The sequence below is a fragment of the Capricornis sumatraensis genome, chromosome 3 (genome assembly GCF_032405125.1).
Source record: "Capricornis sumatraensis isolate serow.1 chromosome 3, serow.2, whole genome shotgun sequence".
NCBI lineage: Eukaryota > Metazoa > Chordata > Mammalia > Artiodactyla > Bovidae > Capricornis > Capricornis sumatraensis.
This window is the reverse complement of record NC_091071.1, coordinates 158,154,030-158,166,482: the sequence shown is the minus strand read 5'-3', so window position 1 is coordinate 158,166,482 and position 12,453 is coordinate 158,154,030. Positions and strand designations below refer to the sequence as shown.

Below are 12,453 nucleotides of genomic sequence, written 5' to 3'. Positions count from 1 at the left end.
ACACACACCGTTACTTCCTGTCCACCAACACACATAAAACTTTACTCTGAATTTACATTTTACAACAGGATGATAACCCTGGTTTATTGAAATACCTCAGGACAGGGAAAAGGTCCCATGTGTATCAGTTAACAAACTACTTATCTATATCTCCATCATCACAAAAAGGCCGTAAATAAACAGCCAAAGCTACCCATTGTTAGAGCATTCTTACTTTTTAACAAAGTCAAGCATTCTGCCTGTCTACACCTGCCTTTCATTCTGCTTCTAAGATTACAGGATGAGGGTCTTTCTTTCTGTCTTAACTGGAAAGCATCCAAGAGTGTGGCTCACGTAGCTCTAGGAATCGAGATCACTTACTCCACTAAATCTGCACAAAGGCAGAAACCTTCAGGCAATTGTTCATTTGCTCTGGTTAATTGCCCTTTGCTGAATAAACACTAAAAAAATACCTTTCTTCAAATCTTTCCTAAATATGTGTGTGTACAACTTTGAGTTTTATAAAAGTATTTCAAATTTCTATGCAATTTTTTAATCCCGTACCCACAAAACATGAAAAAGGAAACATGAAATTCTCATAGATACCAACAAACCATTACAAGCCTGAGAAATCTCAATATGCCCCAAACCTTTCTCACCAAAACCCCTTTTCTGCTGTCTTCGCCATGCCAGCTAATGGGAATGTCATCCTTTATTTTGCTTTCACACCCCCCAGCCAATCGACGTCGCCAAATTTCATCAACTCTTCCCTCAAAATGCACCTCCAGTTCCACTACTTCTTCCCCCTGTCCAGCGCTGCTGCTCTGGTCCACGCCACCATCTGTCCTCCTCATGATGGTTTTTACAGCCTCCCAACTGATGCTCCTGCCCCATAGAGCAGCCAGAATGATCCTCCTCTCTATTTGGGAGTCAGATTATGGCATTCTTTCTTCCCAAACCCTGCAACAAATCCTCCTCTCATCTCAACTGAGTGACAGTGACCTTCATGGACAGTGACATCCAGAGTGTGACATCCATAGTGTGACATCCATAGTGAGCCTTTTCCTGACCCATTTATGTACCACTGCACTCTTCATCCACATTCTTGGCTTCAATGTCCTTATTTCATTTTTTTCCACATAACTCATCAAATTTTAGCTTACTCTCTACTTGTTTATTGTCAGTCTACCTCACCCAGCACATACCAGACTGTAAATCCTATGAGGACAAGCTTTTTTTTTTTTTTTTTTAAACTATTTGTTCATTGCTTTATCCCAAGCACCTAGAACTATACCTGAGTTGTGATAGACATTCAGTAAATGCTTAATAAAAAACTTTATATAGAAACAAAATACTGCACAACACATATAAATGCCACCCTGATAGAAAATTATCAAGTCTTCTTGGTAAAGCTCTTCTTCGCTGCTGAGCCACTTCATTTTTTATTCAAACATCAGGATATGCTGAGTGGTATACTTAGTCCCGAATCAGAGACTAAAATGCAATTTACTAATTAAAATAATGGATTTTAAATGCTGGTGTTTTTATTTTTAAAACAGCTTCCTTGTGCCTCTTAATGAAAGTGCTTTTCTTAAAAAATATTGTTCCCTCTGCTTCCTGGCAGGCTAGTTCTATTCATATTGTAGCATGGCTATGAATATTCTGTCCTGTACTTCCAAATATGACTGTTATTCAGAATAACTTTTCTCCAGAGGCATGTGTTTCAAGCAGAGATTCATTTTGGGAGAGGAGCTTGATTTTCCTTCTATCAGTGCATGATTAAAATTAATTTCAAGGTGACCCATACATTTATAATGAAGATGTTTTCTTTCAGGCTATGTCAAAGTTGGACAGAAGCCTTGGAGCTATTTTATTAACATTCTCAGCCTATGCTCTAGCTGTTTCATTTGTTACATTAGACATGTTCTCTAAGCTATATTGCATTTTTAGTAGTTATGAAAGTCCCCTGACTCATACCCTAGCTCCATAATAATTTCTTTTCCTTGTCTGGATTTTTGAACCTTTTCCAAAGGCTATGTTTACCTAAAGACTGAGAATATCCTCTGATAGCCTAAAGAGTATAAATAAACAGGCTTAAACTAAAAACTATTGCCCCATTAATCTATAACCATCTCTAAATATTTAACACTGCTTTTGAAAAAAAAAAAATTACCTTATACTTTCCAATGGGTTTCTTTTCAATGATTCAGGTAGCCGTAGGTTTGGATATTTGAAAGGTCCATTCTTTGCCGTGGTATCCTCCGCATAAGAGCTTAATTCTCAGGCTGACTGACAGTCGCATATGGGATTGTGTTCTAAAAAGCCCCTCCTCTTGCCAACATCTGTCTATTTATTTCAGATATAGAACAGAGCTTCTTAAAATGTAAAGTCAATGCTAGATCCCAGATGTAATTAAAATTGCAACAACCAGAGGGATAAATACTCTCCAAAAGGTACATAAGAAGAATAAAGTCTTACCTTAACCTGAGCCATTAAAGGTCCCTCTTAATGTGACCTCTAAGTGCCCCCACAGGTGATAGAAATAAAAACCTACAATCAACTCTATTACAAATATATAGATGTAATATGAATTCTAAAAAGATGAATACTGATGTTAGTATAAATCCTCTTAGGACTGCGATGACCCTTACTGAAAACAGGAGGCCAGCAGTCAGACACCATTCTTACTTATAAAGTGAACCAATACAACAAACAAAATGGACAAATGTAGTCCTTAGGGTAAATGGGGAAAGTTAATATTAATGAGCATAAGTGGTGTCCTTAAATACATGCTTATTAATATTAACTTTCCCTTCCAGCACTGGAAATATAGAACATTTTTAATAAATCAATTTATTTAGGATCACCCTTGTAGATTTGGCTTCTGGCTCAATAAAGAGCAGTGAGGGATGGACAAGGCAAATTACTAAATTCTCTCTTCTAATCGTAGGGTCCTATGAATTAAAAATATCCACATAAATTTGTATAATAAAAAATTACTCCAGTGTCTAGATATCTTGTTTAAACTTTGAAGAAAGAAATCTGGATGCACAATTTTAACAACAATTAAAAAAAAAAAGTAAAGCAGCTTGTGGTCCTCTGAAATGATTAATAGAAAAGTGATTGGAATTAATCACAAACACAAGAGGAAGCTGAAATTAGAGAGGGTTATTAAGATACTGTCTGCTGTTTAATCTCACCCCCTTATCAACACATTAACCTTGTTTTCTCTGCCTAAGCCCTGAGTCCTACAGCAAAATTAGGTCAGAAATTCACATCACATCAGATCAGCTGATTCATTCCAGCACAACCCTGACATGCTGCAGATTTGGGTTTTGTTCTAGATAGATGAATATGGCTGAAGGTTTTGGGGGTTTGTTTCCTACGCTCTAAGCATTGGAGGTAGAGCTGGCTGTAGAGTCATTTCTAAGGCTAGCAGTAGAGTATTCCTAAAAGTTGAGATGGTAGGGTTTCTGAACTCTGGTTCATTTAACTGTCCCCACTTCACCTGAACAAAGTGAACATCCATTTTCATGCATAAATGGGGCATTTCATTTTTCCACATACCTGCAATTAAGTCAAATCTAATAGGATTACCTATCCATGACTATTCACATTGCACTGAAGGGATATTTCTTTCACTCAAATGCTCTTCAGTAAATGCTCCCTATTTCCATAAAGTCTTCTGCCACAAATCATGAGTATGATTCCAGAAGCCATAACAATCTAAAGAGGATTTATGTAACTGCTAACATTTCTCTAATAAGAGCTCTCAATGTAATTATGTCTTTGGGTAATCATTTCAAACAGCAACCAATTCTAAATTTTGGTATCACAGTCATTTGCTTTCTAAGTAGAAATGCTTTAATAAATAGGAAGCAAATATTTTCTTTAATTTTATTTTTAGTTATTTTTTTCTCTATTGTCTAAAGGATGAACTGTCCTGGCCCTTTGTTTCTTTTGACTAACAGAGATACTGAAATCTTCAAATATAAATGGCTTCCAAGTATATATCTTAATATACAATTGCATGTATTTTTTTAAAGGAGCTGTAATTAATCTAATTCTGTTTTTGACTGTCACTTTTAAAGAGGAAATATAACCTCATATAGATCCCTTGAGGGCATCCATAGGGAATAGAGACATTCCTAATCAGCCTAAGTAGTCCTTTGTGTCAGAACCACTTTGCTAAAATCGAGAGCTGTCTTCCAGACTTGCAATGTTAGAGGGAATTTCACTAATGTAGCATTTGTTTTATTAGAAAAAAATATTCGACCCTTTTCTTTAATAGAAAACGTACTCAGAAAGATATGTACTGGGAACACATTTTTCCAGTAGCTTTTTTAAAATAAAGGATATGTCTTATATTGTTTTCAAAATACTAATCATTTTACTAATAGTAAAATGAGACAATGCAAGAATGAATTCCAGAATCCAGATAGAAAAAATTCACATGAAGAGAGAAGCCTCAAGCCTAAGCATGCATCACTGGGTTTACCAGATGATCTTTTGATTGCTCTTCTTGATGTTACTGATAAAGAGTGAATCTTCAAAGGAGATCTTACATTAATAGGTACACATAAGTACTGCCTTACATGTTGTCTGTAACCAGCTTGTTCTCATTTGTCAGTTGCCTCCCCTTAGTAACTAGTGCCTATGTGTGTCAGTGGTTCAATATATCTATTATCCTTGTGTCTTAAACATCCTTCTTTATCCACACGTGTAGCAAACTAGGGTTTTCTAACCTATCTCAAGTGATCTTACTAGTTTAAAATGATAGGTTGTGCATGTTTGTTTTCTGATAGTTTTTTTTTTTAATAAAAAAGAAATCTCATTTAACAATGCCTGCAGAAAACCATTAGAATTTTATCATAGCAGAAATGATGAGCTACTGAAATATTTTTTCATTATCCATTAACTTTTCGCCTTTTGAGTCTTTCTCTCTTTTTCCCACCAAATGTTATTTGGAGCTATTAAGTACTGAGTATCACTTTTTATTTATTTAAAATTTTCTATCCAATAAGACTTTTCAGTGAAATCCCATTTGGGAAATGGAAGTGAAAATATAAGGAAGTTAGTAGCAAAAAATGGGCTCAACTTAGTTTAAAAATAAGTAATTGGGCTCAGAAAGCCCAAGTGACTTGGAATACTGAGAATGTGATGAGAAGATTTTTTCCTAAGAGCTCAGTGTTTTAAGCTTCCCAGCTTCAACACAAAAGGCATTTCAGCACATATGTGATCTAGAAGGTCAATCACATGAAATCCTATTTCCATTTTTTAAGCAATCCCTGGCAGTCTGCACATTTCTGAAATTGCAACTGGCATATTTCACAGAGAATTATCATCAATGCCTTTTCAAGGTCAAACATGCCCCATCTTTAGATTTTCAGCATTTTCATTAAATAGTAGTATATATTAAAGCGAGCATTCAGCAGATATGACAAAGAATTTTAATTGATTAGACTGTGTTCATTAATATCATGTTGAATTTTATGTATAATGACATAAATTGCATGTTAAAAGTATTACAATATGTCTGAAGTTTAGATGTGGATATTCTGCCTTGGTCACCATCTCTGCAACCTCAAAGTGCCTGTGTGGCCAGAATCTTGCTGAGGAGTTTTCAAAAATTTTAAAAATGAATTTGCTATTAGCAAAGTTGAAGCAACTGTAAAAATGCACTATGAGAATACTCTATATAATATTTAAAATTTACTATATCCTTTAATTGTCAGAATCCCAGAACACTGGTCCCCATATGAACAATATAAATTGAATTTTAACATTTCAGCAGGTACTGAGATGGAATAATTTGAGAGCCCTATCCCAAAGACAGGGAGGCCTTGAACCTCCTCCTCCTGCCCGGTCATGACTTTCCTGGCTCCTTTCCTGATTCTTCCTCCCTTTACATCATCCAGAAACTTCTACGTATGTCCTCACACTGCACATGTATGTGTGTTCGTCACTCAGTTGTGTCCAACTCTTTGCTACCCCATGGACTGTAGCCCGCCAGGCCCCTCTGTCTATGGAATTCTCCAGGCAAGAATACTGGAGTGGGTACTCATTTCCTTCTCCAGGAAATCTTCCCGACCCAGGGACTGAAGCCAAATCTCCTGCACACTGCTCATGAGCCCTGCTTTTATAAAACAAAGCCATCTGAGCAACATAGATGGACCTAGAGACTATCATACTAAGTAAATCAGACAGAAAAAGACAGATGTTATATGACAATGCTTATATATGGAATATAAAATGTGATACCAATGAACTTAATTTTTAAAACAGAAATAAATTCACATACATATAAAACAAACTTATAGTTATCAAAAGGGAAAGGAGGGGATTTTGGATTAGGAATTTGGGATTAAAATGTATACACTATTTTATATAAAATAGATAAACAACAAGAACCTACTGTATATCATAGCATATCATTATTCTCTATACTCAATATCTTGTGATAACCTATAAAGAAGAGAATCTGAACACATATATATATAACAAAAATAGATAAATAACAAGGACCTACTATATATCACAGTATATCACTATACACTCAATATCTTGTGATAACTTAAAATAGAAAAAAAACCCTGAATATTATACATATATATGTAATATACAAATATTATATATTTATATATAATATTATATTATACCCCTAATATAGGTATATAAGGGGCTTCACATGTGGCACTAGTGGTAAAGAACTTTCCTGCCAATGCAGGAGACATAAGAGAGATGCAAGTTCAATCCCTGGGTCAGGAAGATCTTTGCACACCCTTGCACGCCTTCTCATGCCCTCGCAACCCACTCCAGTATTCTTGCCTGGAGAGTCCCATTGACAGAGGAGCCTAGCAGGCTACAGTCCATGGGGTCTCAAAGGGTCAGACATGACTGAAGGGACTTAGTATGCATGCATATATATCTTAATCACTTTGCTGAGGACCTGAAACATTGTAAATCAACTGTACTCAAACAAAAAACAAAACAAACGAAAAAAGAAAATCATCTGAAAAGTTTCCAAATTTAGGAGATTTTACTAGTGTTTTGCTCCTTCCAAAAATATTTACATTTTAAATTTGAATTCCAGAAAAATATTTGATTAAAGAGTGTAAGAGAGAATAGGTAAGAGTTACTGCTAGCGAGAGACATACTACATCTTTCTATTCCCAGCACGTGTAACAGCTACGGTACAATAATAAAGTGGTGTTTGAGGAGCCAGGTTTGGGGCTGCTTCACGCAGGAGTAGTCATCCGTTCATTCATCGTTCAGTCACCCATACATTGTGGCTGAGCAGTCTGTGCTCCAATCTGAAACACTTGAGATCCCATCCCTTCCCACCTACTCAAGGACATAATCACAGTAATTTTTTTCATCCCTCTCCTAAGTCATTAACATTTCCCTTTCTATTGTAATCATTTATATCAGCATTTCAAATAAGCCAAATTTCTCTCTTCTTAAAGGAAGAAAACCAGGAAAACAGAACACCATAAACTTCTCTTCCTCCTTCAACTACTCTGTATGTGTGAATTTTATTTAACTTCAAAAATCCCTACAGTAATTTTCTATCATTTTCTTCCTTAAGTGTTGGTGACCTGGGTTCGATCCCTGGGTCAGGCAAATCCCCTGAAGAAGGAACTGGCAACCCACTCCAGTATTCTTGCTTGGAGAATCCCATGGACAGAGGAGCCTGGAGGACTATAGTCCGTGGGGTTGCAAAGTTGGACATGGGTGAGCGATTAACACACACACATTTTCTTCCTTGTTTCAATTCCTCTTTTTCCATCCTCTCATGAACCTAACACCACTGGGTTTTGTCCCCAGACCACCAGCAAAACTTTTCTTGTCAACACCAATGTGGTAAAAAGCATCATTCAATCCTCAGGCTTCAATATATTTGACCCACCAGTAAAATCTCTCTTCTTTAATCCCTTTTGTCATTTCACTCTGATGCAACACCCACTTTGGCGGTTCTCTTATCTCACTACCTCTTCTTACTGGATTCTTCTACTGTTCCTGTTATGTAAGCAATCATATGCCCCAAGGAACTGTCCTGGGTGCTTTTATTCTATCTAATTTTAGGTCCTAGGGATTCTTAACTAGACTCTTGACAGTAATATCTATGACTCTCATATTAACATCCCCAACTTTGATCTCCATGAATCCTGGATCCAATTGCCCATCCAGAATTCTCCATTTGAATATCTAAAAGGACTCCCAACACTGGCGATGAAAGCTGAACTCCCATTCCCCCACCATTCAACCTAAACTTACTTCTCTTCAAATCTTTAGCATTTCATTAAGTGTAAGCATCATTCTTCTAGTTGTCTCAGATAAAAAAACCAACACAGAACAACAGACTCCAGAACAACAGCAAAACAGACTTGAGAACCATCTTCAGCTCCTGTCTTTTATTCTATTTCTACATCTCATCAGTTAGAAAATTTTGAAGAGCCCATAGTCTTAGTATTTGATACCACCTCTGCTAATATCACCCTACTCCAAACTACCACCATCTCTAACATGAATCACAGCAAAAGCTTTCTCTCTGAATTCCCTGCATCGTTATATCCCATCCATCTATTCAACCAAAGGAAACCATAGTAATCACTGTGGGATGATCAGTTAGCGCACATCATACCTATGCTCAAAAATCTGTAATCTTTCTTCCATCAGAGTAAAACATGAGTGTTTATAAGGCTTTGTATTACCTGATGGTCTACTACCAGTCTTAACTTATACCACTGCCCCCCCCAACCTCAGTATTTGCTCGGTCACAACAGGACACCTTACCCTTGGAACACACCAAACTTCGTCTTCTCTGCCCAGAATCCTCTTCCCATAGACAGCTGTACGTGGTTCATGTCTCCAGCAACAGGCTCCCAGTGTCTCATACTCCTGCTCAGATGTTGCAGGATCTGAGTTCTTCCCTGGAGTCTATTCTTATCTTCCTCATCGTGGCTTGTTTTACAGTGTGAAAACTGTTACTACCTGTCGTATACATTTATTTAAACATATCTTTCATGTTGCCTCTCCTTTACCCTTCTTTCAGAATGCAGTCCTTTATAACCAGGAACTTTGTTCTGTTTATTGATATTTCATAAAAGCTTAGGGCTTCCCAGGTGGCGCCTGTAGTAAAGAATCTGCCTGTCAATTCAGGAGACGTAAGAGATGCAGGTTTGATTGCTGGGTTGGGAAGACCCCCTGGAGAAGGGCACGGCAACCCACTCCAGTATTTTTGCCTGGAGAATCCCATGGACAGAGGAGCCTGGTGGGCTATAGTCGGTGGGGTCACAAAGAGTCAGAAATGACTGAAGCGACTTAGCACACACACATAAAAGCCTAGAACATTTCCTGGCATTCAGTAAAATTCCAATAAATATTTTACCAAAAAATGAATATATTTGACAGCAAGTTATTGGGATGGCCCAAAAACTGCATTCAGGTTTTTTTTTCCGTAAGACATAATGGAAAAACCCATACGAAGTTTTCGACCCAGTAATTATTGAGCAATAATTTGGCTTAAGATTCTGTTCTAAGAACTGCACAGTCACTTACCTAAATTCCTGTCCCTGTTCCCTGAACTATAGACTTCTTGGAATTATGCCTCTTTGAACACTTTACCACCTAAGAATGAGTCATTTTTGTTGTCTTAACATCGATAGATCTTTAGATAGAAACTTTCTGAAGGTTGTTGATGAAACACAGAATCTAATAGTACTGTGATAAGCACACTGTGGGTGCTCTGTATAGTCTAATAGAACAATTTAACAAATAATTTTGTCCCTATGCTTAGAGAAAATAATGAATTTATGAGTTTTAATGGCAAGATTGGGAAACTTTAGATTTTATATATGAAGTTATTTTAGAAATCATGAGTTTTCTTTTTTGTTTGAGTTTCAGAAATGTTAGACTCACAGAAATAATTTAAAATGTTCATATACATATAGAAGTTTATCAGAGGTAATTTACAGAAAAAAATTTATTGTAAGAAAGGAAACTGTGATGTCAACTAAAACTGCTGCTGGTGCTGCTGAGTCACTTCAGTTGTGTCCAACTCTATGCAACCCCATAGACGGCAGCCCACCAGGCTCCCCCGTCCCTCAGATTCTCCAGGCAAGAACACTGGAGTGGGTTGCCATTTCCTTCTCCAATGCATGAAAGTGAAAAGTCAAAGTGAAATTGCTCAGTCGTGTCCGACTCTTAGCAACCCCATGGACCGCAGCCTACCAGGCTCCTCCGTCCATTCGATTTTCCAGGCAAGAGTACTAGAGTAGGGTGCCATTGTCTTCTCCAAACTAAAACTGGGTAGAAATAAATGACATCTTACAAAAAGTGTATGCAATTATTAACATGTTTATGAAGCAATTTTATAAATATTTGTATGTTTGGTAATACAATGGATTTCCATTTTAATAGTCCAGAGAAAAAAGATTGCACTCTTTCACAATGATCCTCTACAAAAGTTCTTTCTATACTTTTAATTCCAAATCTCTCTCCTTGTTTCTCTCCCTCTTCTTCATCATCAATCATTAAATGATTGGAGTAGTGCATCCTTACTTTGCTTCATTATAAGAATGAATGTGTGTGTGTGTATGTGTTTGTCACTCAGTCATGTCCAACTCTTTGTGACACCATGGACTGTAGCCTGCCAGGCTCCTCTGTCCATGGAATTCTCCAGGCAAGAGTAATGAAGCGGGTAGACATTTCCTTCTCCAGGGGATTTTCCTGACCCTGGGATTGAACCCTGTTTCTTGCATTGCAGGCAGATTCTTTACCACCTAAGCCACCAGGGAGGCCCATAAGAATGAATAGTCCACCTTAAAAGAATATTTTCTTTTCCTTCATATTATAGTGTTCACAGACAGTAAGCAAAAGGATTAATTTCAGATTAGATGAAAAATCCACCAACTATCAAGACAGCTTACTATTACCATTCAGTTATCCAGGCAATTGATGGATTAATTTCCTGAATTCTGTCTTTTTGCCCTTAATAAATGTACTTCATTGAAAAAATAGGACTCCATCAAACACACATTTCTACCGGTACCCCTACAATATATACACTCAGAAAATGCTGAACATTTTTTTGGAAAAATCAAAAATTGTGTATCCTTCTTTTGATGTCAATACACTGGAAAATATAGCCTCAGTTTGGAGGCTGCAATTGAGGCTCATTTGCATGTATCAGGTAGGTTTTGAAGCATGAAAGTCACTTCTTTTGAACAACCCTGGGGCACTTAGTACCAGGCAAGAGATGTAATAGCCACAGAACTCTGCATAGAGACCACAACGAACTTTTACTTAAAGGAAACTGAATTTTTTCTTCATCCCATCTGCACCTCCATAATCATAATACAGAAGTAAACAACTTTTGTTAACTAGGGCAAGAGTCCTGTCCCTAAGGTGGGTTGTTTTCTGTTGAGGAGACATTTTCACTTTGTCTTTTCAAGTCTAACTTTGGCAAACCGCTTCTTAAGCAGGTGACAACATCACAGTCTTCGCAGGACTCACAGACTCCCTGGAGTGAACAACACTCAGGACACTTTCGTTTATACTTACCGTTTTATTGCTTCTTCCTGTCTTCGGCGTTTTTCGTTCTTCTCTTTCAAGTAGGCCAGGTTTGTCTCGTTTCTCAAGCGATCGTTCTCTCGAGCAATGTCTGATGCGTTCTGAATAACCAAGCCATCATAGGCCTTCATCCCCATATCCTCAATGTACTGGAGAAACGTGTCCAAAGAGTCTTCCTCGGGATTGGAGCTCATCATCTTGGAGGATTTCATGTGAAAAGGAACACTTCCTGTGGGATGAGAGCACATTTCACCTTCATCAGAGATGCGGGTAAAAGCAAGGTGTTGCTTATTCTCCTAACATCTCATCAGCCCCAAACTCCAGAGTCTATGGTAGAATCTACTTGGAGAAAATGTCTCATTAGAAAGCACAGTTGCACGTTAAAAGTAAATGTTAAATGAATTTTGCCTGGGTAGCAAACACTTCCTCAAAGCGGCAAAATGAACAAATCAATGGTCAAAGCTCTTGCACTGAAGGGTGATGTGAAGGTGTAAACATTTGGGGGGAGGGGGAATAACATAGGTTATGGGCTTATCTGGTAGCACAAGTGGTGAAGAATCCTCCTGCCAATGCAGGAGATGCAGGTTTGATCCATGGGTTGGGAAGATCCCTTAGAGAAGGAAACGGCAACCTACTCTGGTATTCTTGCCAGGGAAATCCAATGGACAGAACAGCCTGGTGAGCTACATTCCATGGGGTAGCAGAGCATCAGACACGACTGAGCACGCATACACCACCCCGTGTAAACAACCACGATTTTGTTTCTCAAAAATGTGTTCATATGCTAATAAGATACATTAGAGCCAAGCTCTATTTCTTTTTTGAACACCATAACAACTTTTCTGTTCAGTTTCAAATAAAATAATGTAATAATTTGGAATGAACTTTCTTATTGTATGT

General features: G+C 37.5%; 1 protein-coding gene across 1 annotated transcript in view; it reads right to left on the bottom strand.

Moving 5' to 3' along the window:
• Window positions 1-11,765, bottom strand: part of NYAP2 (neuronal tyrosine-phosphorylated phosphoinositide-3-kinase adaptor 2) — a 296,115-nt gene extending 284,350 nt beyond the window's left edge. Inside the window, exon 1 of the mRNA XM_068966983.1 lies at window positions 11,545-11,765. Coding sequence (XP_068823084.1) covers window positions 11,545-11,765 — 221 coding nt within the window. The remainder of the gene's footprint in view (window positions 1-11,544) is intronic.
• Between the last annotated feature and the right edge of the window lie 688 nt (window positions 11,766-12,453).